At 44.7% G+C, this 25,640-nt stretch overlaps 2 protein-coding genes across 2 annotated transcripts in view; both read left to right on the top strand.

Moving 5' to 3' along the window:
- LOC120999664 (oocyte zinc finger protein XlCOF6-like) overlaps positions 1-25,640 on the top strand; it is a 2,208,135-nt gene that overhangs the window by 703,887 nt on the left and 1,478,608 nt on the right. The window lies entirely within an intron of this gene.
- The window catches only part of LOC120999659 (gastrula zinc finger protein XlCGF57.1-like), a 225,612-nt gene that overhangs the window by 183,409 nt on the left and 16,563 nt on the right, over positions 1-25,640 (top strand). The window contains exon 3 of the mRNA XM_040430658.1: positions 17,594-17,651. Within this exon, the coding sequence (XP_040286592.1) occupies positions 17,594-17,651 (58 nt within the window). The remainder of the gene's footprint in view (positions 1-17,593; positions 17,652-25,640) is intronic.

Below are 25,640 nucleotides of genomic sequence, written 5' to 3'. Positions count from 1 at the left end.
CAATTCAAAATAATGACATGAAATAGAGCAACCCATTGGCAAACAAGTGTCATAATAATAACAGCCGTCTACCATGAAACCCAGGAGGTGGTAGCAATCAGGGTGAACTGGGAGCAATCGAAAAGCAGCTTCAATGTCTGATTTGGCCAATAAAGCGTCTTTTCCCCTCACCCATGACGGCACCCCATGCGACCAGGGACCTCCCATCCGGGACAGGAAACCTGAGAAGATAAAAGGTTCACACCCCCACCAAGCACCAGTTCAGGTTTCCTGTCCTCCGGATGGGAAGTCTCTGGGAAGCTCATGTTGGTTCACGTTGTTTCTTACCTACAGCCGGGGGGAGGCCCAGGTTCTTATCCGGTGGGTGGCCTCCCCCAGGTGGCGTCAAGCTCTCCGGGGCTGCTGCCTACAGTCTGGGCCTCTTCCCCCACATTCCGGACTGGCCTGAGGAAGCCGCTGTGGCCGTGTTCAGGCGGCTTCTCTCCTTGCTCCCGGGTTGCCTGTCTTCCTGTCGGCGTCGGAAGGGGCGTCTGCGCATGCGCACGCCCCGACGCGGGGGGGCGAGGCTTGACCCGGAAGTCGGGTTGAACGCCGATGTGTGCCCTGGCGCGTCTTTTAAAATATAAATGGGGCAGAGGGGGGGAACCCAGCCGGCTGATGTGGCACACAGTGTGGTGCTGAAGAGGCTCTTTGCGGTCAGCAAGATGTCGGAGCCTACAGACGGACGCGCCGAACCCCTGGAACCCTCAAGGCCCGCGAGTCCGGTACCAGTCCTGAGGAGTGGGGGCTAAAGAAGGCTGGTGAGATATATCCTTCTTTATTAATGGGGTGTTATCTGCTTGATTTGTGTAGGTGGCAAAGCCCCCCAAAAAAGCGGCCTCAAAGACGAAGCATAAGGAGTGTGCAGGATGTAAGACCCCCCCTAGCTTCCTCCTATTCTAAGCCGTTATGCACCCCATGTATTGATAAGTTGGTGGCAGAGGAGTCACGGAGTCTTTCCAGGAATATGCGATCTTTAATAAGATCTGAAGTGAAAGCATCCCTTAAATCCTTAACTACGAATCGCCCACAGTCTCCGGGAAGATCTCCGGATGTGAGGGGTTCGGATATAGACCGCTCTGACGCGGAGGAAAGAGAAGCAGGCCAGTTACTCTCTGATGATAATACTTCGTCAGCAGAAGAAGAAACAGGGGGATCCCTTTTCTCGCCTGAAGATACCCAAAACCTCCTTAAAGCGGTCAGAGCGACGATGCAATTAGAAGAGGTGAAACAGCCTAAATCGACTGCAGACGTTGCCTTTCAGGGGTTAGGTCCCAGAAAGCAGAGAGTTTTTTCCGTTCATGAGAATGTGCAGGCATTAATTAAAAAGGAATGGAAGAATCCTGATAGGAAATTTTTTATTCCAAGCTCTGTCAAAAGGAAATATCCCTTTGATGAAAAGGTAGCAACCTGTTGGGACAAGGCCCCTATTGTTGATGCTCCGGTGGCAAAGATTGCCAAGAAGTCTGCTCTTCCGTTCGATGACCTGGGTAACCTATCCGATCCTCTGGATAAAAAAGCGGATTTTTATTTGAAGAAGGCCTGGGAATCATCCTCTACCTGCTTGAGGCCGGCGGTTGCAGCGTCATGGGTCTCTAGGTCACTACATATCTGGCTGGAACAGCTGGAACAGCATCTCGGTGAGAAGAAACCAAGAGAAGAAGTTCTGGCCTCTCTTCCCACCTTTTTTAAGGCTGTTGATTTTTTGGCCGATGCCTCCACAGATATAGTTAGGTTTTCAGCCAGATCTTCCGCCTTATCCAATGCAGCCAGAAGAGCTATTTGGCTGAAGTCCTGGAAGGCGGATCAGGGTTCTAAGGCTAGGTTATGCGCTATCCCCTGTGAGGGTGACAGGCTCTTTGGGTCTTCCCTTGATGATATACTTGAAAAAGCCTCAGATAAGAAAAAGGGTTTTCCAGATCCTCAACGCCCCCCCTTTTTTCGTAGATACCAAGGCAAAAGGCAAAGGGGTAGGCAGTATGATAAAAGGGAAAAGGATAGATTTCCTAAGAAATCCGGAGGTTTCCTTTTTAAACCCCAAGATCAAAGGCCCAAAGATAAGCAATGACGCCGAATCCCAGGTAGGGGGAAGGTTATCTCTCTTTCTCCCAGCCTGGAAAAACATAACCAAGAACGGCTGGACCCTGGGGGGAATTGGAGAAGGGTTCCGGCTGGAGCTTCTGACCCGTCCCCGGGACTCGTTCAGGCTAACAGATTACCCCAAGGATCTAGTCAAGAGACAGGCCTTAGAGTCAGAAGTCCTGCTACTTCTGCGGAAAGGGGTGGTTGTCCCGGTTCCGCAGGCAGAGAGGGGCAGGGGTTTTTACTCTCCTCTTTTTTTAGTAAAAAAACCCAATGGATCTTTTCGGGTAATCCTGAACCTGAAGAAATTAAACAAATTCCTCAGCTACAAAAGATTCCGCATGGAGACCATAAGGACGGCCATAGATCTACTATCAAAGAATTGCTGGATGGCGACTCTGGACTTAGAGGACGCGCACTACCACGTGCCAATACATGCGTCCTCCCAAAAATATTTAAGGACAGCAGTCTGGGTTCAGGGGGAATGTCTACACCTGCAATACAGAGCCCTCCCCTTTGGGGTTTCTCAAGCCCCCAGGATCTTCACGAAGGTGATTGCGGAAGTAGCCTCCTTCCTAAGATTGTCAGGGGTTCCGTTGCTGCCATACTTGGACGACTTCCTGTTTATTTCCCAGACCAAAGAGGGCTTGATTCAAAACATCGAGGGTTCCTGCGCCCTGTTAAAGAGCCTGGGCTGGAAAATAAATTGGAAGAAGTCTTGCCTAACTCCATCCCAGAGTTGTGTATTTTTAGGCATCCTTTTAGACTCCCGAGTAGAAAAGTCCTTCCTCCCGTCCGCCAAAATATTCTCCATCAGAGAGCATGTTTTGGATCTTTTCAGATCCTACCTCTGCTCGTTCAGGAGGGCAATGGCAGTGCTGGGCCACCTGACAGCAACCTTTCCAGCGGTCCTATATGCACAGGCTCATACAAGGAAGCTACAGTCATGCATCCTGCGCCAATGGGACAGCTGCAAGCAGTCGTTGGACCGGCTTTTCCACTTATCCGCAGAGGCGAGAATGTCTCTTCTTTGGTGGACTGTGACAGAGAATCTCTCAGCAGGAGTACCATGGGTCTTTCGGGATCCCATTGTAATAACAACGGACGCCAGCCCGTGGGGTTGGGGGGCCCACTCGGAGAACAAGGGTTGGCAAGGGAGGTGGGATTTAAACACCAGGAAAGCCACCTCGAACCTCAAAGAACTGAAAGCAGTAGAGATGGCCTTAAAAGCAATAGCTCCAGACATATCCTTCAGAAACATAGTTCTATACTCAGACAACTTGACTACAGTGGCATACATCAACCATCAAGGCGGAACAAGGGTACCTTCTCTGGCAATACTCTGTCACCAGATCTTTCAGCTGGCGGAGCAGAGACATCTATCTCTGTCGGCAGTCCACATAAAGGGGAAAGAAAACATAGTAGCCGATTTTCTGAGTCGCACCCAGCTAAAGCAGGGGGACTGGTGCCTAAACTCAGAAGTCTTCTCCCAGTTAACACAGAAGTTCGGCCTCCCTACGATCGACTTATTTGCCTCCAGAAAGAACAGGAAAGTGGAAAGGTTCTTCTCCATAAATCGTCTGGACGATCCAACAGCTTTAGACGGTTTAGCACAGGACTGGACTCAGGAGGAGGGTTATGCCTTCCCTCCATTTTCCCTAATTCCGCAGGTCCTGAAAAAAGTCCAGAGGGAGAGAGCAACGATTACCCTAGTGGCCCCAGTGTGGCCGAAAAGGTCTTGGTACTCCTGCCTTCTAGACCTAGCAATAGCCCCCCCTTGGATTCTCCCCCCTCGGGAGGATCTATTATATCAAGGCCCGATCCTGCATCCCAGTCCAGGAATTCTGCATCTGGCAGCATGGAGGCTGAGAGGGAGATTTGGTTAGGTCGGGGTCTGTCCCAATCTGTAGTTTCCACCATTTTGGGAAGTAGGAAGGACACCACGGCCAGAAAATATAATAAAATCTGGGAAGTCTTTTCCTCCTTTTTAGGGATCAGTCCTGACCCCTTTTCTCCTCCAGATGTCTCTAGGGTTCTAGATTTTTTACAAGCTGGCTTGGATAAGGGGCTTAGGGCTTCCACCCTAAGAGTACATGTGGCAGCCTTGAGTTACTTCTTCGATTCCCAGCTGGCCCTGCATCCTTGGGTTAAAAGGTTTCTGTCGGCAGCCTCCAGGATCCGCCCTTCGATAAGACCCTTGTCCCCTCCTTGGGACCTAAACACGGTCTTGACGGCCCTGTCACAGAGACCTTTTGAGCCCCTGTCAGATTTGCCATTGAATATGCTCTCATTTAAGATGTCCTTTTTACTGGCCATTACTTCAGCTAGGAGGATCTCAGAGATTCAGGCTTTCTCGGCTTTTCCTCCTTATACCCAGATCTTGGATGACAAAGTTATCATTAGGCCTCTCCCGTCCTTCCAGCCAAAGGTGGTTTCGGACTTCCATAGAAGTCAGGATGTTGTCCTTCCATCTTTTTGCCCTAATCCCTCTAATAGTTTAGAAAGGGAGTATCATTGCCTAGATGTCAAGAGATGTCTGCTTGTTTATTTAGAGTCTACCTCGGCCTGGAGGTTGGATGAAAACCTCCTTATTCAGTTTTGGGGTAGAAATAAGGGGCGGAAAGTGTCCACGGCGGTTATTGCCAGATGGGTTAAAAGGGCCATTTCCGAGGCCTATTCAGCGCAGGGTCTCTCGCCCCCTTCAGGGTTTGGAGCCCACTCCACTCGAGCGGTAGCTACGTCCTGGGCCGAGAAGGCGGATGCCTCCCTGGCCCAAATTTGTAGAGCAGCAACTTGGAGCTCTCAACATACCTTTTTAAAACATTACAGGCTCCATCTTCATGCGGATTCCGCCTTTGGTAGGAAGGTGCTTCAGGCGGTTGTCCCCCCCTAATTTCTCATTAATAGTCTATCTCGCATGGGGTGCCGTCATGGGTGAGGGGAAAACAACATTGCTTACCGGTAATTGTTTTTCTCGATACCCATGACGGCACCCCCGAAATTTTCCCTTCCCTATTATAGAAGTATATTAAAAAAAAAAAAAAAAAAACTAAAAAGCCTTTGATTGTCCTTTATTAGGTTATATGCGGAGTAGCCCGCTACTTCCTTATTGGTTTCTGAGAGTTCTCTCTCTTTAGTATTGAAGAGATATAATGTACCGTATTGGATCTCTCTCTCTCTATTTTTCTTACGTGTATTCACCTCCGGAGTACTGTTTATTACTATCACTGGTGCTTGGTGGGGGTGTGAACCTTTTATCTTCTCAGGTTTCCTGTCCCGGATGGGAGGTCCCTGGTCGCATGGGGTGCCGTCATGGGTATCGAGAAAAACAATTACCGGTAAGCAATGTTGTTTTCACGCTTGTCTAACTAGTGACACAGCCCTATCAAGCGACACATAGGACACTGAGGCCTCTTCCTTAGGGATATGGTCATTCACGGACGCCCCTTTTGGGATGGACAAATGGTGAATCAATCGAATGGAGCCTGGCTCCTTTTTTGGGACGAGGCCAAGGGGGGGGGAGATGCGAATGTTCTTGAATGGAGGGGCAACAAACGGGCCCATTATTCTGCCTAACGCCAATTCCTTCTCAATTTTTTGTTTCAGTTGTATGGGGTTGACCTTTGCCGATTTTAAATTGTCTGCGGACGAAGGGAATGAAGAAAATAAAAAACGGGATAAAAAACCCGAACTCAAAACCAAAACGCAGCTGCGCCGCCCGACTATTGGGATATTGATCGAGCTAGGGGGACATCGCGGACACGCTCACTGGTGTCTTTCCCACCAGCGGGTGGTAATGGTTTCTGCCCAGGTTGGGTAGGCTGGCAACGAACCGCGGAGTGCGCCCCGCCACAGATGGAGCATTCATGTTTATACTTACAGAGGGCGAAAAATTTGCAATGACCCTCGTTGTACAACCAACAGGCTCCAGGTCTACGCACGGCCACCGCCCCCTGCCCAGTTACTGAGGAGGCAGCGGCCGAAGGGGAAACGGACTAAGATTTTTGCGCCAACATGAGACTAAGCCATAGGTCAGCCGCCTTTACCCCCCAACCAATCTCCGTAGTCAGAGCCAGGCGGCGGTGGAACTCCTCATCGTAATGCCAACATGCTGAACAACCACGTGACTTAAAAGCGCTATAAATGGAGTCCATATAGACGAAGAGCTCCGTCTAACCTAACACTGCAAATGCCTGTATCCAGTTGCCTATAGTGTGAGCTACCTTAGGTCTCCTGTCCACAAACCTCTCAGCATTAGGACGACGCTCCTTGTCGACCGTGTGCTGATCCACGGAAATTAATGACCAAATGTCAACATAATGATTAGCCCAAATTTTATTCTTTGTATCCTCGTCTAGATGAGCTCCTAATGGTGACAGCCCACAAAACAATGATTCTTTATGATCTCCTGCCCAGGGCTTAACGGGTGGAGAAGGCATGAGAGGTGCTTGCGGGACAGAATTTGGGTCTAACTGGGCTAATAAAACTTTAAGAGCGGGCACTAACCCTTTCGCTACTGTGTCAGTACCCCATGCTCCAGTAAAATGGAACTCACCGGTTGACGCATTCGGCAGAGGGGGAGCCACTGAAGCCATCTGAGGAGGCGCCGTTGGAACCACGCTGGTTGCATCAACCCCACGGGACGACCTGCTGGACCGCTGTCTGCGTTCGCGCCTACTACGGGTTCTTGGTCTGCCAGAGCTGGATCAACAGGAGCTCAGATCCGAGGATGAAGGTGACCGCCACCTAGCCGACCTCGAGCGTGTAGAACGGCGACTCCATCTGTAGGCTCTGGAACCATGGCGGGAACGTCTGGAGCGATGAGAAACCGACCTGCGCCTTTCTCGGCGGTCATGGCCATCCACTGATGATCGAGGTGAGTAGTCCGGACGTGGGGCAGGCGCAGAAACTAAAGGGGTACTAGGCAGCTGGGCCGTTACCGCAGGGGCAGCAGCTAAGTCTGGCAAACTGGCAATAGAAGCTGGCACTGGAGGGGGCACACAATGAGTTGGAGGGTGAGTAATCATCCCAGCCACATTCTCATGGAGGGACTCCTGTGCTACAGCGCTTGCCTGCGGCTCACTTGTGAGAGCCTCCTCTGCTGAGGAGTGCTCGCTAGGTTTATTCCCCATAATTTGAGGGGACAGGGGGCTATACAGCGGCGCAGGAGGAAGGGAGCAGCGCGCCACAGCAGGGATTGGTGGCCGCAGGCTGCGCTGGGTAACAGAGACTGGAGCGGGGGAGTGGTCTGCGGATGTGCGGCCATAAGCGCTGAGGCTTGGCCGACCCGCGCGCGATAGCAAGAGCTCTTCCCCGACTCTGAAATCGGCTCCTGGAGCGAGGTAAGGGGGAATGAGAGGGACTGAGACGATTGGGTGGGCGGATAGTACGTGCGGGCCACCTGCCACCCTCGCGCTCATGATGCTGAACAGGGGGGGCAGGGGGGAAGGGGACTGCTGGGGGACATCTGGCGCCTGTAATTCCGCCAGCAAGCGAGATAGTAAGGCCGGCCCTTCATTTTGTAAGTGTGCCGTGTGCGCAACCAAAAACTCCTGCTCTGTGGCCATACCTGCAGGATCACACGCTGCCTGGCTGCCGTAGAGAAGAGGACGGGCCCTCCCCTTTCACATTCCTATAAAACCCACAGCTCCAGCCATTACTACACCCAATCAGAGCTGAGGAAGGGGGATCAGGAGGGTGTGTAACCCTTACCACTGTTCTTTTGCCACTCCTGCCATAAAACACCCCTGCGGGCTATACCACCCTCACCTAGCTGCCTGTGGGTTGAAACTATTAACCCCTTAACGCCTGACCCTCTCTGCAGTCCATGCCGCCTTCATATATCCCTCGGTGCCTGCTAACCTGCACTTACTTGTTTCCATCAGGTTCTTTACGTTCAGTGCTCTTCTTTTGAAAGACAATGGTCCTTTCTATCAATGACCCACCAAGGATGGAGAAGGACAGAAACCACATGGCTAAAAAGATATTAGACCTCACCCTGGAGATCATCTCCTTGATAACTGGAGAGGTAAGAGTCTCACATGATATCTCTCTTATGTCTAGTGATGGGTTTTGCTCTGGTAGACAGGCTAGCGGAGGCAGTATAGAGGCAATCACAAAGTCTTTAACTTAAACAATTCAGTGTTTATTCACACATAATGAAACACAAGATGACCGTTCACAGTCTTGGTGTTTGTTCACACCATGCAATGTCCATAAAACAAAATCTTCCCCTGGTTAGCAGTCTTTCCCCCAGCTGTCCACAGCAGGCTTTAGGTGCCTGTTTTCCAGCAAGCAGCTTCCAATCCCTTAGCACACCAATTCACAGATCCCAAAACAGAGTCTCCACAGCTTCCCTGTCAGATGGAGGATCATATAGAAGGAGAAGGGGAAATGAATGCCCCCAAAAAAGAGTGTTAGTCTTAGATTTCCCTTGTATGTTATCTCCAAAGGTAGTCTTAAACACAACAACCGGGCGCCACCGGGGAGGAGAGAGAAATCTATAGTGAGTAGGGAAGCGGATCGGTGGTAGGCTGGATACACAGCAAGGATAGCTGTATATAGTAATGGCAAAGTAAGTGTCACAGGGCGCCGGCGATGCAATCTTCCTGCACTGCGCTGCCAGCGTCCTGCCTCTCTCCCTGAGCAGCGACGCATGCTGCGTCCCCGTCTCCCAGGTAACAGGGGGCTGAGCGGACCCGACTGCACTCCTGCTGTCTGTGTGGTCAGCGTCCTCCGTTCCCCTGGCAACAGTATCAGGCTGAGCACCGAGCTGGCCACTCGGTGCTCGGCTTCTGTGTCTGAGCGGGTCATGTGACGCTGGCCACGTCACATGACCTTAGCCTTTCACTATTTATACAGGCAGCCTGCTGGCCACAGGTTGCCTGCAATTTTGGTCCTGTGCGTATCTGCTATTACTCCGTGCTTTGACCCTTGGCTTTTGTTCCTGACCCGACCTCGCCTGCCCTTGTGTACTGACGTGACCTCCAGGTTTGACCCTCGGCTTGTACTCTGACCCATCCTTGCTATTCCTTGTGTACTGATGTTACCTCCAGGTTTGACCCTTGGCTTGTACTCTGACCCATCCTTGCTGTTCCTTGTGTACTGACGTGACATCCTGGTTTGACCCTAGGCGTGTTTGTTTACCATCCTTGTTACCCCTGCTCGCCTACATTAGTGTTGAACCCTGGCATTTCAGTATTGCTCCTGACACTTTACGTGACTTCGGATCTATCTGCAGGGTTCCCTCCTACTGCTTCTGCCTGGCTATATTCTGTCTCTGTCCGCTCTGCCTCTCTGCACTTATAGAGGTTAGGGACCATCGCCCAGTTACGCCCCGTCGCCTAGGACGGGTAGTGTAAGTAGGCAGGGACAGAGGCGTGGGTGGCAGCTAGTGGGTGCACTTCCTCTTCCCCACTCCCTATTGCATGACAGCAAGTGGGAAAAAAACAAGAAAATAAACCAGCCACAATGTCGGCGCCAATCACCTGTGTGAAATGGAGTATGATAGGATGGTATAAAAGGATCTAGAACTGTCTAGAGTGATTATTTAAAATATATACAGTACAGACCAAAAGTTTGGACACACCTTCTCATTCAAAGAGTTTTCTTTATTTTCATGACTATGAAGGCATCAAAACTATGAATTAACACATGTGGAATTATATACATAACAAACAAGTGTGAAACAACTGAAAATATGTCATTTTCAAGGTTCTTCAAAGTAGCCACCTTTTGCTTTGATTACTGCTTTGCACACTCTTGGCATTCTCTTGATGAGCTTCAAGAGGTAGTCACCTGAAATGGTCTTCCAACAGTCTTGAAGGAGTTCCCAGAGATGCTTAGCACTTGTTGGTCCTTTTGCCTTAACTCTGCGGTCCAGCTCACCCCAAACCATCTCGATTGGGTTCAGGTCCGGTGACTGTTGAGGCCAGGTCATCTGGCGCAGCACCCCATCACTCTCCTTCATGGTCAAATAGCCCTTAATTTCAAAGTTTTCCCAATTTTTCGGCTGACTGACTGACCTTCATTTCTTAAAGTAATGATGGCCACTCGTTTTTCTTTACAGCTGTGTATCCACCTGACTTCTCCTCAACGCAACTGATGGTCCCAACCCCATTTATAAGGCAAGAAATCCCACTTATTAAACCTGACAGGGCACACCTGTGAAGTGAAAACCATTCCAGGTGACTACCTCTTGAAGCTCATAAAGAGAATGCCAAGAGTGTGCAAAGCAGTAATCAAAGCAAAAGGTGGCTACTTTGAAGAACCTAGAATATGACATATTTTCTGTTGTTTCACACTTGTTTGTTATGTATATAATTCCACATGTGTTAATTCATAGTTTTGATGCCTTCAGTGTGAATCTACAATTTTCATAGTCATGAAAATAAAGAAAACTCTTTGAATGAGAAGGTGTGTCCAAACTTTTGGTCTGTACTGTATATGATCCGTGAGTAGAAAGGCGGCCGTGCGTTAATAAAGGTACAGTGGTTAAAAAGGGGGTTAAAGAACCTTAGTCCTGGTTGCAATTATAGGTTTAAATCAATAAATAAAATAAAATGAATAAGGATAAAATAAATAAAATTATACATATAAGTAACTCACTTCACAGGGGGAGATAGTCTGAGGGATAAGCATAAAACACCCAAAGGCTAAACTCCCCCGGCCAGGATCGCTTGTAGAGTCGCAGGAACAAACTGCAGTCACCACACGAGGGGCTTCTGGAATATTCCTTTTATTGAATCAAGGCTCAACGCGTTTTGGGGGCTGCGTAGATACCCCCTTCCTCAGGAGCAATGTATAAGTAAAATCATATGGAGCATACAATGATAGGTATGGGCTATTTATACCCATCCATATTGTGTATCCATTAGGAGCACATGTGTCCGGGCGGGATGAGGAAATGACGTCACTTCCGGTTTTGGTGGGGCATTCCACATTTTTTTTTTTTTTTGGAGGATCAACCAGACCCAGCTGAGACTGCTGGCTGGGTTTATACTCCCCGAAAGAGCCGGCCCAGATCTGCTTTACAGCCATTCTAACAAATAATAGTGTTGACACTTAAAACTACCGGCTCTTACCTCACCGAGGCCAGGAACCTCAGTGAGACATACCTTCAGTCAATGACGGCCCCTTGCGCCTTTCTACATACCTCCCCCATTTGTTCAACCCTGAGGATGTGAACACCCGCCAGACAGTGTACCCGGGACAGGGCATCTGTGTTTCCCTGTAACCTGCCTGCCCTTTGTTCCACGGAAAATTAAAGTTTTGTAATCACAAAAACCACCTGGTGACCCGAGCATTTCTCTCTTTGGCCTGGCTCATCCACTTGAGAGGGGAGTGGTCGGTCAACAGACGGAACTTTCTCCCCAACAGATAATAGCGGAGAGACTCGAGTCCCCACTTGATGGCCAGGCACACTCTCTCCACTATGCTGTACCTAGTCTTGGCTGGGGTAAGCTTTCGGCTCAAGAAAACAACAGGATGTTCCTCCCCATTGATGTCCTGAGAGAGTACAGCTCCGAGGCCTACTTCAGAGGCATCGGTCTGTACCACAAACTCCCTCTTGAAGTCAGGCGTCACCAATACCGGGGACCCACACAGAGCAGACTTCAAAGCGGAGAAAGCCTTTTCCGCCTGCTCATTCCACTGAGCATCCCTTCAAAAGGCTTGTCAATGGTGCGGCGACTGTAGCAAAATTTGGGACAAACCTCATATAGTACCCCACCATACCCAGGAACGACTTTACTTGCCGAGTAGTGACCAGTAGTGGCCAATTCCTAATTGCCTAAATTTTGTTCACCTGAGGTTTGATAATTCCGCGCCCAATTACTTGGTACTTGGTCTCTTCTAACCCTATCTCGCACTTTTTTGGATTAGCGGTTAAGCCAGTCTTCCTAAAGGAGTCCACTACAGCGTGTACTTTAGGTAGGTGACTTTCCCAGTCGGTGCTGTGGATAACGATATCGTCCAGGTACGCCGAAGCGTACCGACGATGTGGACGGAGTACAATGTCCATTAGCCTTTAAAACGTAGCAGGAGCGCCATGTAGATCAAATGGTAATACCTTGTACTGATACATCCTCTCTGGCGTGATGAAAGCCGTTTTTTCCTTGGCAGCCTCCGTCAAGGGTACCTGCCAGTACCCTTTGGTGAGGTTCAACACAAAAAAATACCGGGCTTGGCCTAACCTGTCAGCAATTTTCACTGTGGCAGCCGCTTATCTTGCTTCAGACAGAGGGGCCGAAACCGCCTCCCCTAGGAACCCTGGTCGTGGGCTGTCTTCCATACCGGTTTCCCTATCTTTCCGGGGTTTGAGCAGATTCACATGGTACACCTGCTCCGGCTTTCACCTCCCTGGCTGGTGTACCTTGTAATCTACCTCTCCAATTTTTTCAAGCACCTCATAGTGCCCCTGACACCTAGCTAGGAACTTACTGTCTACGGTTGGTACCAGAACCAATACCCCATCACCGGGGTTAAAGGTCCGGACCCGAGCCTGCTGATTATAGATCCTACTCTGGGCTCGTTGCGCTGCCTCCATATGCTACTGTTTCCATCCGTCCTTGCATCTGGGTGACGTACTCAACAACACGTCTGTGAGGTGTGGGTTGTTGTTCCCACACCTCTTTGGCCACGTCCAACATACCGCGAGGGTGTCTTCTGTATAGCAGTTCGAAGGGCGAGAACCCAGTAGAGACCAGGGTCACCTCTCGCACTGCAAACATGACATAGGGTAGAAGAAGGTCCCAGTCCCTCCCATCCTTAGAGACCACTCTTTTTAGCATATTTTTAAATGTTTGATTAAACCTCTCTACTAGGCCATCCGTTTGCGGATGATACACGGATGTTCATAGCTGTGTTATGTGGAGCAACTTACAGAATTCCCTCATGACCTTGGACATAAACAGGGTCCCTTGGTCAGTCAGAACCTCCTTAGGCAGACACACGCGAGAAAACATATCCATTCACTCCTTAGCTATGATATTGCCTGATGTATGCCGCAGTGGCACCGCCTCCGAGTGCCTCCGAGTATGTGTTGGTGTCTTCTAGCAGACTTTGGTACCGGGACTACGAGATCCATAGCGATTCGGTCGAATGGGACCTCGATAATCTGGAGGGGTACCAGAGGACTATGGAAATGTGGCTGGGGGCTCGTTATCTAGCAGGTTGGGCAAGACTGTAGAAACCGCTGTAGAATCCGGTCCTGTGTTTTTTGCATTCCCAGATGACCCCCGAGAACATGCTGGTGGGCTAACTCTAACACGAGTTTGTGATAAGCCTTGGGCACCACCAACTGTTAAATGGATTCACCTCACAGCTGGTTTACTCGATACATCATCTCTTGATGAACCACAAAATGGGGAAACACTGACTCTGCTCCAAGTTGTTGTGGTTCCCCATCTATTATTAATACATTTTCCCAGGCTCGGGATAGGGTTGGGTCCTGATGTTGTGCAGTACCAAAATTATCCCCGTAGACATTGAGGTCGGCTAGTCCGGACCTGGCGGCAAGTCCTCCCTGTCTCCCACCATCACACTTAGCGGTGTTGTTTCCCCCTCTTCCACCAAAGCGGCGGTCACCCCTACCGCTGGCCCTTCGGACTCAGGTTCCCATGGTTCTGGTCCCCCCCCTAAGCCGGGCCACACTGCTAGGGTTACATCTGTCTCACGGGTATCGGTAACTTTCGTATCCGGCCACAGTGCCGGGAAACCGGGGAAGTCTCTCCCAATTATTAGTTCATACGGTAACTTTGTGGCGACGGCCACCTTATGAGTCCACCTGCCGGCCACCATTGATAAAGAAGCAGAAGTAACAGCTCACAATCCTTTTCACGCTGCACGGGAAGGGGCAATCCCCAGATAAAATCCAAAAAGGTCCCAGCAGACGTTCTAGTTTTCAATCAGTTGTATTGTTTTATTTTAACTAACAAAGTAATAACAGGACGCGTTTCAGCCCAACCAGCCATTCTCAACTGCCAACTACCGTTGACAGAGAGACCTGGGCGGTGGGATAGTCTTTTATGTCCCCATAAATGCACATCCGCCAACAGACGGTCCAGCATTGCAGTGGGAGTCAATATGTCAGGCTGCAGCCATTTCTGCAACCGGTGTAGCAGGTCATAATATTGTGGTCTGGCGGGTTCAGCCAAGTTAAATTCCCACTGGTGCACCCGCTGAGCCCGGACCAATACATTCACCCCAGACTCGCCAGGATCTCACCTTTTACGGTCGGGTAGTCGGCCGCTTGATCATTGGGAAGAACAAAATACACTTGCTGGGGTCAAGACGCCAGAGACGGAACGACAACCTCAGCCCACTGGTCTCGGGGTAACTTTTCCCTCATGGCCACCTTTTCAAACATTGCCAGATAGGACTCGATGTCATCTAAGGGGGACATCTTAGGGATCGCCGCACAGACAGCTTTCCGAGCATCGTGGACGTTCTGGGATACTCCGGCCGCTTGCAACGCCATTACATGTTGTAATAGCAGCTGGTTAGTTTCCTGCTGCTGCTTGTTAGCCTCCTGCTGCTGCAAGTTAGCCTACACGAGGGCTTTCACGACCGCCTCCATTTTGTCAGGTGACACGGGTCGTAACCTTGCCTGTTTATTATAGGACATGCACTTGTGCCTGGGAAAAACAAAAAACTTTTCGGCCATCAGGCTTTCCTCACTGCGTTTGCCCACATCCGATACCAATTGTGGGGTTTTGCTCTGGTTGACAGGCTAGCGGATGCAGTATAGAGGAAATCACAAAGTCTTTAACTTAAACAGTTCAGTGTTTATTCACACATAAGGAAACACAAAATGACCGTTCACAGTCTTGGTATTTGTTCACACCATGCAATGTCCATAGAACAAAATCTTCCCCTGGTTAGCAGTCTTTCCCCTAGCAGTCCACAGCAGGCTTTAGGTGCCTGTTTTCCAGAATGCAGCTTCCAATCCTTTAGCACACCAATTCACAGATACCAAAACAGAGTCTCCACAGCTTCTCTGTCAGATTAAGGATAAAACACACCCAGCTGAGACTGCTGGCTCGGTTTATATAGGCCAATAAAGACCCAGCCTGGAGCGTGGGGAGCAGCCACCCACCCAGCACTTTGGCTACTCCCAATAATAGCCAGCCCAGATCGGCTTTACAGCCATTCTTTCAAATAATAGTGTCAATCAGCACTAGCTGCAGCTGACACTTCAAACTACCGGCTCTTACCTCACCGAGGCCAGGAATCTCGGTGACACATACCTTCCATCAATGATGGCCCCTTGCGCCTTCCTACACTAGTAATAAAACAGAAAAATGACTGGAAAGGTGAAGGATTCTTAGAATCTCTGTAGTGATCGGCATCTGCCCATACACAGGATTACACAGTAGTGAAGAAGTCATCTGGTGAGTGTGTCACACCCCGTGTGTCAGGAGGATTGAGCAGGACCCAGAGCCCCATCACCGAGCCTCCACCTCATTCCCTGATACATGAGCAGAAGATCCTAGAACTTACCACCAGGACCACTGAGCTGCTGAGCGGAGAGGTGAGTGCTGCTGGGTATGCTGGGACATTATACAATAATGCCAAGGGAGGCGTATGGTAATGACTGTATCCTTGTGTTGTCAGGTTGCTATAAGGTGTCAGGATGTTGCTATCTATTTCTCCATGGAGGAGTGGGAGTATTTAGAAGAACAAAAGGATATGTACAAGGACAGAAAACACATGGCTACAAGGATATTAGACCTCACCCTGGAGATGATCTCCTTGATAACTGGAGAGGTGAGAGTTTCACATGACATCACTCTTATCTCTATTAATAAAACAGGGAAATGTCTGGAAAGGTGAAGGATTCTTAGAATCTCTGTAGTGATTGGCGTATCCCCATACACAGGATTACACAGTAGTGAAGAAGTCGTCTGGTGAGTGTGTGACACCCCGTGTGTCAGGAGGATGGAGCAGGACCCAGAGCCCCATCACCGAGCCTCCACCTCATTCCTTGATACATGAGCAGAAGATCCTAGAACTTACCACCAGGATCACTGAGCTACTGAGCGGAGAGGTGAGCGCTGCTGGGAATGCTGGGACATTATACAATAATGCCAAGGGAGGGGTCTAGTAATGACTATCCTTGTGTTGTCAGGTTCCTGTAAGGTGTCAGGATGTCACTGTCTATTTCTCCATGGAGGAGTGGGAGTATTTAGAAGAACATAAGGATAAGTACAAGGACGTCATGATGGAGAATCACCAGTCCCTCAAATCACAGAGTAAGAGGATCCGTTTCATGACTGTAGAGATGAGAACTGTTCTGACAGTCAGATTCCCCATAATCTGATCATCACATATAGACAATGTATTCAGTTGCTGTGTGTATTTTCTACAGATGGATCCAGTCAGAGAAATCCACCAGAGAGATGTCCCAGTCCTCTGTATTACCAGGACTGTCCACAGGAAAAGCACAATGTCCCATTGGGTTATCAAGTAAGTGCAGCTGATGTTTCTACCTATCCTCTACAGACTGTTGTCAGGGGCAAAACTAGAAATGGCAGGTGGACATCTCCCCCAACCCCAGTACACAGTTCGCCATCTTTTGCCATCTCTCCACACACAAATTTGTGCTTCAAAACAGCTCTGGGACAAACTTCTCCTAAGTGTATGAAAGGGTCTTCCTGCCACATAAGCCTGCACCTGCTTCAGAATCACGTCACTTGAGAATGTCTTGTGACCCTGTGACATTAGAAGATCCTTAAGCTGCATGGGATTTATACAGTATATAGAGTACACACACACTGTCACTTACAGACATTCTGGGTTACCTTGGGGCCATCGCTCTTTGCTGCTTCCGCAGCTAATTTTCTTTGCTTCCTCATATGCCGGAACCCCAGCAGCAGTGGAGTATACTGTAGGCTCCATTCCATCTTGTTGTTGGCTACAAATGGTTTCTTGTGTCATAAAAGATTGCATTAAATGTTCTCCTGTTTGGACATCCACTTGGCAACTGAGATTCAATGTGGGTAAAAGTAAAGTCCTGCAGAGTAGATGTAAGTCATAGACTAAATGACAGCACAATGCCAGTCAGCTGCATCAACAGCAGATACTGTCATGTATTAACAGTCAGTGACTGACTCATCAGGTACAGAATCTTCCTGCTTTTGCAAAAGATTATTTCATTCTTATCTAGAATCAGGTCACCACAAAGGACAAGAGCAAGTGGATATAAGGTTCAGTTTCCAGAAGCAATGACAGGCTTTTTACCATACAATAATGTAAGAACTGGAGGTGATGAGCACAGCGTCCTCTCCAGGATAGGATCAGGTCATTTCATGCAGAATAATGTCACATTTCATATGTGTAAGATACTTGTCTGAATGTTGATCCTGTCTGATCACCACGTGAGGAGATCCTTCTTCTTCAGGGCAGAAAGGTTCATGTTCATGAGTATAGTTTTCTGTTTTCTCATGTCTTTAATGTGGGATCTTTACTGCAGGAAAGTTCAGGTGGAACGACGAGTGAGCTCAAAAAACCCGGATCAGTGTCCGTGAATGGTAAGAACCTTTCATAAATCTCATTTGACTGTAAATGTCTTTATTAATGGGAATAGTGCCCCAATATATTCATCATCTTCCTTGACACCGGTACAATGTGACACAATATGGAAAGAAACAATCACAAAAAGACTGGAGGGTAAATGCTGTTTCTGAGTAAAGGTCACATGATACGATAGGCCTCAGTTATAAACCTGTAGTATATGGACCCATGGGGTGTTATTGTTATTATTAGGTGTTATTTGCACTGTATTTGTATTATTTTAATAGTACGTGCGTTTTTGGACGTGGTGATGGTGATGATGTTTCATTTTTTTATTGATTACTTTTTTTATTCTAAGGGAAGTGGGTGATTTGAATTTAAAATCTCTTTATATTTTTTCTAACTTTCTTCAAACTTTTTTTAATCACCCAAAGTAACTATAACAATCAATCATTAAATTGCCACTTGTATTCCGTAATGGATATTTATACATATACAAGATTCAATATATTCCAATGCAATGCTGGCTCCTGCAGGCCAGCATTGGAATATACTAGTAATTGACCTGGGAGCCTTGTGAAGGCTCGGGCCTATTACTATTCTGGGACTCCTTCCTTGATCTCAGCCAGGGGACGGTGGACCAGTCCGGGAAGCGCGCGGCTCCCAGTTTTAGCTCTCCCAGATGCTGTGGTCAAATGTGACAATTGCATCTGAGAGCGCCAAAACCGGGAGCCGATCGATATCTAATCATTATCTGTGTATTTGTCATATCTAACTCTGAACCAATGTCACCGATCAGTACCCTAGCCTATTTCATATAATAGACCAGAATGCCATCACTTTCATAAAGGGGTTATGCAGCAATATATATTATTGATCGTCAGAATAGGTCATTAATATCAGATTGGCAGGGGTCTGACACCCGGTACCCTCGCTAATAAGCTGTTTGTAGAGGAGTGCTGCTTTTCTTCATTATACTGCCTGTCATCTTGAAAGTTTAGGCGTCGCAGTGTAATGACAGGTACTCTCTCCTTTCACTTGCAGCTGCGTCCTCTTCAAACAGCTGATCAGTGGTGGTGCCGGCTGTCGTACTTCTGCCAATCTGATATTGATGACCTATCCTGAGGATAGATTATCAATATATATTGCTGCACAACCCCTTTAATTTTTTCACTTACAGTCCTGGCTATATGGTTGGTGGCAGTGTGCCTGCAGTACAACACCGCCAATGATATCAGACAGTAAGATAAATTTTTTATTTTTTTTAAAAGACTGTGTTGAATGTGTATTTTCCATACATAATTAAGTACTGATTGGTTCTGTCCCCTTTAAATATTATATCACCTTTTTGTAATGATATTAGTAGTAAGAGGGTATATGTTTCGTCAAACTGCAAAGTGACAGGTACCATGCCCCCTTTTATACAGATACCCCCGCCCCTTTTATATTGCTTGATATTAAATTTATATTGCTTGATATTAAGTTTATATTGCTTGATATTAAATTTATATTGCTTGATATTAAGTTTATATTGCTTGATATTAAATTTATAGTGTTTGATATTAAAATGTATAGTGCTTGATATTAAATTTATATTACTTGATATTAAATTTATATTGCTTGATATTAAATGTATAGTGCTTGATATTAGCCTCCCAGACATCCTTCTCAGATTATTGCTAATGCCCGGCAGTTTACAAATGAAGACAAAAGCCTACTGTAAGCAGGATGTTGAGGTTTGAGAGCTTCCTACAACAGATTTTGACATCTAACCCTCGATAAACCTGATATTTGTAAACAAAAGGGTTAGTTCATCATACATCCTTCTATCTATGTATCAATTATCTTTCTATCTACCTATCTATAGTGTATCTATCCATCTATCTGTTATCTATCTAGCAATCCATTTTATCCAGACAACTGTCTATCTATCTATCTATCTATCTATCTAGTATCTATCCATTTATCTATCTTTCTATCCAGCTATCTGTTATCTATCTATGTATCTATACATCCATATACCCCATCTATCTATTATCTATCTATCTTTCTATCTACCTATCTATAGTCTATCTATCCATCTATCTGTTTTCTATCTATCTACTTATCTATAGTCTATCTTTCCATCTATCTATCTATCTATCTATCTATACAGCCATATACCCCATCTATCTAAATTCTATCTATATAAATTTATCTACCTATCAATTATCTATCTATCTATCTATCTTTCTATCTACCTATCTATAGTCTATCTTTCCATCTATCTATCTATCTATCAATTATCTATCTATCTTTCTATCTACCTATCTATAGTCTATCTTTCCATCTATCTGTTATCTATCTATATTTCCATTTATCTATCTATCTATCTATGTATCTATACAGCCATATACCCCATCTATCTAAAGTATATCTATCAATTTATCTATCTATCCTTCTATCTATCAATTATCTATCTATCTTTCTATCTACCTATCTATAGTCTATCTTTCCATCTATCTGTTATCTATCTATCTATTCATTTATCTATCAATCCATTTTATCCAGACAACTGTCTATCTATCATCTATCTGGTATCTATCCATTTATCTATCCAACTATTTATCTATCCAGCTATCTGTTATCTATCTATGTATCTATACATCCATATACCCTATCTATCTAAATTCTATCTATCCTTCTATCTATCTATCAATTAATTAGCTATCTATCTTTCTATCTACCTATCTATAGTCTATCTATCCATCTACCTGTTTTCTATCTATCAATGATCTATCTATCTTTCTATCTACTTATCTATAGTCTATCTTTCCAGCTATCTATATTTATATTGCTTGATATTAAATTTATAGCGCTTGATATTAAAATTTTATATTGCTTGATATTACATTTATATACTGTTGTGCACTGTCACAGATGTCCTAAGACATATCCTACACAACCAACCCCCAACACTATGTGTCAATACACACCTTAGTATTTCTCTGTGCCAATCATCCCCACCACTCTGTGGCAATACACACCGCAATGTTGCAAAGTTGTATTCATTTAAAATGTTTACACAATACAAATTTTCAAAAATGTTGTACAATATGCTGTAAAAATGTCAAAGTGATCAATTTATCCGTATATCTATCTATCCCAATCTAACGTTTCAATAGATAAATATTTTATCTATCTGTCTACCTATCAATCTATCTAACAATTTATCCATTTAGCTATCTATCTTTCTATCTATTTCTAACCATCTAGCTACTATAACATGGCTATCTATCAAACATCTATCTATTTACATTTCTATCTATCAAACATCTATTTATCTTTCTATCTAACTGGCTGTTTTTCTATCTTTCTTTCTATCTTTCTTTCTTTCTATCTATTATCTATCTTTCTATCTATCCATTTATCTAACAAATGTATCTTTCTATCTAACTGGCTGTCTTTCTATCTTTCTTTCTATCTATTATCTATCTTTCTATCTATCCATTTATCTAACAAATGTATCTTTCTATCTAACTGGCTGTCTTTCTATCTTTCTTTCTATCTATTATCTATCTTTCTATCTATCTATCTATCTATCTATCTATCTGTGACCAGGACCAGTGAGGCACCATTACTTATTGCACACGGGCCACGGCTGGAGTGGCAGTGGCTACACTGCTAATCCTGCGGACAGTTTGGGATCGTCCAGGCTGGGTCCGGAGACGCAAGTAGTATCTTGTTACTTGTTTAATATTACACATGTCATATTACATATGTGATTGTCTTCAGAGGTCCTCACTTAAATGATTTATATTGGGATTATCTATCTGCATGTGCTCTGATATCTGTCCGGGAATCTGTACTCCTTACGGGTGATATTTCCTTGCACTGTACTCCCAATGGTGAGTGATTAACACATTTGGTGCCACTTATGGCCCTTAAATATGGTCTTTATATCTGACTTGTTTAGCTATTTAAATATTGGATTTATCAGGCTATTTAAAATAACTAGCCAAACTATGTCATTATACTGGATTGATCAGGCTACTTAAAATAACTAGCCAAACTATGTTATCATAATTGAGGGCTTGGCTGACTGCTTTGCTACTCCATACTAATTACTGATGCCAAAAAACAGCATTGTACTAAAAACATCCCCTGAGGAACCCGGCAATCAATAAGGGTGAAACACGTTGGGACTTTGGCGCCTGATTGTATGCCACCAAGTCAGGAGGCAGTCTTTTGGCGCCAATTGTGTATATATATTTTGACAACACATCTGTATGTATAAATGTGTACGGCATCTTGGTGTGTGAATATTACACATAGATATCTTTCACTTGATGATATATATTATAAAAAAAAAATATATATATATATATATATATATATAGAGAATCACGAACGTGATTGTCTTTGTACCATGCATGACGTAACATCTCGAGCAATTCCCCACCTACAGAGACAGCATCCGGTTGCGGGTGGTCCATTGCTCTCTATACTGTAATTTTATTTTTTGTTCTGTGTACTTAGACTAGGCCTCCATCTAGGGACTTACCAACATCATAGGGTCAGCCTAGGGCCTACCAGGAAGTTCCAGAATACGGGATCGTCCTTATCAGGGTGACCATTCCATTTATAGGCAGGGCTGCTGAGTATAGGGCAACATACAGGAACAGGCCCAAATCAACGACAGTCTACCCTGCCTATCATTGACTAATGCCACTGAGTATTACAGTATTATCCCATATATGTCATGGTGACATCTTCTTTCTTTTTTGTTCTTTTTCTATGTTTGTCTGTGGGAGTTTGTTATTTTATATGTAAATTATATTAAAGGCTACGTTTTATAACAGGTTGTACCCTGTGATTACATTAACTATACATATATACCACCTGTGGTTATTATTCCCTCTGACGGGATATTGTCTTAGCTGTGAATTCTTAGAAAGATAGATAGAAAGATAGACTGTTAGATAGATATTAGAAGCTAGATAAATAAATTGGCAGATATTTAGATTGTTGATAGATAAATTGTTAGATAAATAGATATGTGATAGATAGATAGATAGAAAGATAGTGGAAAGATAGACAGTTAGATAGAAAGATAAATAGATGTTTGATAGATAGCCGTGTTATAGATAGATCACTAGATAGAAAGATATGTCGTTAGAAATATATTAGAAGCTTGATAAATAGATATGCGTATACATAGATATATGCAAAAATAGATAGAAAGATACAAACCGGATTCCAAAAAAGTTGGGACACTATACAAATCGTGAATAAAAACTGAATGCAATGATGTGGAGGTGCCAACTTCTAATATTTTATTCAGAATAGAACATAAATCACGGAACAAAAGTTTAAACTGAGAAAATGTACCATTTTAAGGGAAAAATATGTTGAATCAGAATTTCATGGTGTCAACAAATCCCCAAAAAGTTGGGACAAGGCCATTTTCACCACTGTGTGGCATCTCCCCTTCTTCTTACAACACTCAACAGACGTCTGGGGACCGAGGAGACCAGTTTCTCAAGTTTAGAAATAGGAATGCTCTCCCATTCTTGTCTAATACAGGCCTCTAACTGTTCAATCGTCTTGGGCCTTCTTTGTTGCACCTTCCTCTTTATGATGCGCCAAATGTTCTCTATAGGTGAAAGATCTGGACTGCAGACTGGCCATTTCAGTACCCGGATCCTTCTCCTACGCAGCCATGATGTTGTGATTGATGCAGAATGTGGTCTGGCATTATCTTGTTGAAAAATGCAGGGTCTTCCCTGAAAGAGATGACGTCTGGATGGGAGCATATGTTGTTCTAGAACCTGAATATATTTTTCTGCATTGATGGTGCCTTTCCAGACATGCAAGCTGCCCATGCCACATGAACTCATGCAACCCCATACCATCAGAGATGCAGGCTTCTGAACTGAGCGTTGATAACAACTTGGGTTGTCCTTGTCCTCTTTGGTCCGGATGACATGGCGTCCCAGATTTCCAAAAAGAACTTCGAATCGTGACTCGTCTGACCACAGAACAGTCTTCCATTTTGCCACACTCAATTTTAAATGATCCCTGGCCCAGTGAAAACGCCTGAGCTTGTGGATCTTGCTTAGAAATGGCTTCTTCTTTGCACTGTAGAGTTTCAGCTGGCAATGGCGGATGGCACGGTGGATTGTGTTCACTGACAATGGTTTCTGGAAGTATTCCTGAGCCCATTCTGTGATTTCCTTTACAGTAGCATTCCTGTTTGTGGTGCAGTGTCGTTTAAGGGCCCGGAGATCACGGGCATCCAGTATGGTTTTATGGCCTTGACCCTTACACACAGAGATTGTTCCAGATTCTCTGAATCTTCGGATGATGTTATGCACAGTTGATGATGATAGATGCAAAGTCTTTGCAATTTTTCGCTGGGTAACACCTTTCTGATATTGCTCCACTATCTTTCTGCGCAACATTGTGGTAATTGGTGATCCTCTACCCATCTTGGCTTCTGAGAAACACTGCCACTCGGAGAAGCTCTTTTTATACCCAATCATGTTGCCAATTGACCTAATTAGTGTTAATTGGTCTTCCAGCTCTTCGTTATGCTCAAATTTACTTTTTCCAGCCTCTTATTGCTACTTGTCCCAACTTTTTTGGGATTTGTTGACACCGTGAAAATTGGAATCAACGTATTTTTCCTTTAAAATGATACATTTACTCGGATTAAATGTTTGATCTGTCATCTACGTTCTATTACAAATAAAATATTGACATTTGCCATCTCCACATCATTGCATTCAGTTTTTATTCACAATTTGTTCAGTGTCCCAACTTTTTTGGAATCCGGTTTGTAGATTGATAGCTGTTGGAAGCTAGATAAATAGTTGTATAGATAGATAGGTTGTTGATTGATAAATTGATAGATAGATAAATAGATATGTTATACAGTAGATAGAAAGATAATGGAAATATAGATAATAGATAGAAAGATAGATAGAAAGACAGATAGAATGGATAGATAGATAAAATAGATAGATTTGTAGATAGTTAGATTGTTCATAGATAAATTGATAGATAGATAGATAGATAGATGTCTAGATAAATTGTTAGATAAATAGGCAAATAGGTAGATAGCTAGATATGTAGATAGATAAATAGATAGATAAATTGATAGATAAATAGATATGTGATAGATAGAAAGATAGTGGAAAGATAGACGGTTAGATAGAAAGATAAATAGATGTTTAATAGAAAGATTGATAGAATGATAGATAGAAAGATAGATTGATATACGGATAAATTGATCATTTGAAATTTTTACAGCATATTGTACAACACTTTGAAATTTTGAATTGTGTATTGACAGAGTGGTGGGGTTTGTCTGATATACGGATAAATTGATCATAGATAGATAAATGGATAAATTGTTAGATAGCTGGATAGATAGAAAAAATTGATAGAAAGATAGATAGAAAGATAGAAAGACAGATAAATGGATACATTGTTAGATAAATGGATAGATTGATAGGAAAATAGATAGAAAGATTGGACGTTAGATAGATATTAGAAGCTATATAAATAGATAGATAAAATAGATTGGTAGATAATTAGATAAATAGATATGTGGTAGCTAGACAAAAAAATTGATAAATTGTTAGATGGTTAGATAGAAAGATTGATAGAAAGATAGATAAATGGATAAATTGTTAGATAAATGGATAGAAAGATAGAAAGATAGATAATAGATATAAAGAAAGATAGAAAGACAGCCAGTTGGATAGATAGAAAGGTAAATAGATAGATGTTTGATAGATAGCCCTGGTATAGTAGCTAGATGGTTAGAAATAGATAGAAAGATAGATAGCTAAATGGATAAATTGTTAGATAGATTGATAGGTAGACAGATAGATAAAATATTTATCTATTGAAACGTTAGATTGGGGTAGATAGATATACAGATAAATTGATCATTTTGATAGCTAGATGGTTAGAAATAGCTAGAAAGATAGAAAGACAGATAGATACATGGATATATT

Source organism: Bufo bufo, chromosome 4, assembly GCF_905171765.1.
Source record: "Bufo bufo chromosome 4, aBufBuf1.1, whole genome shotgun sequence".
NCBI classification, from domain to species: Eukaryota; Metazoa; Chordata; class Amphibia; order Anura; family Bufonidae; genus Bufo; species Bufo bufo.
The sequence above is the reverse complement of the archived record's forward strand: the minus strand, read 5'-3'. Positions and strand labels throughout refer to the sequence as shown.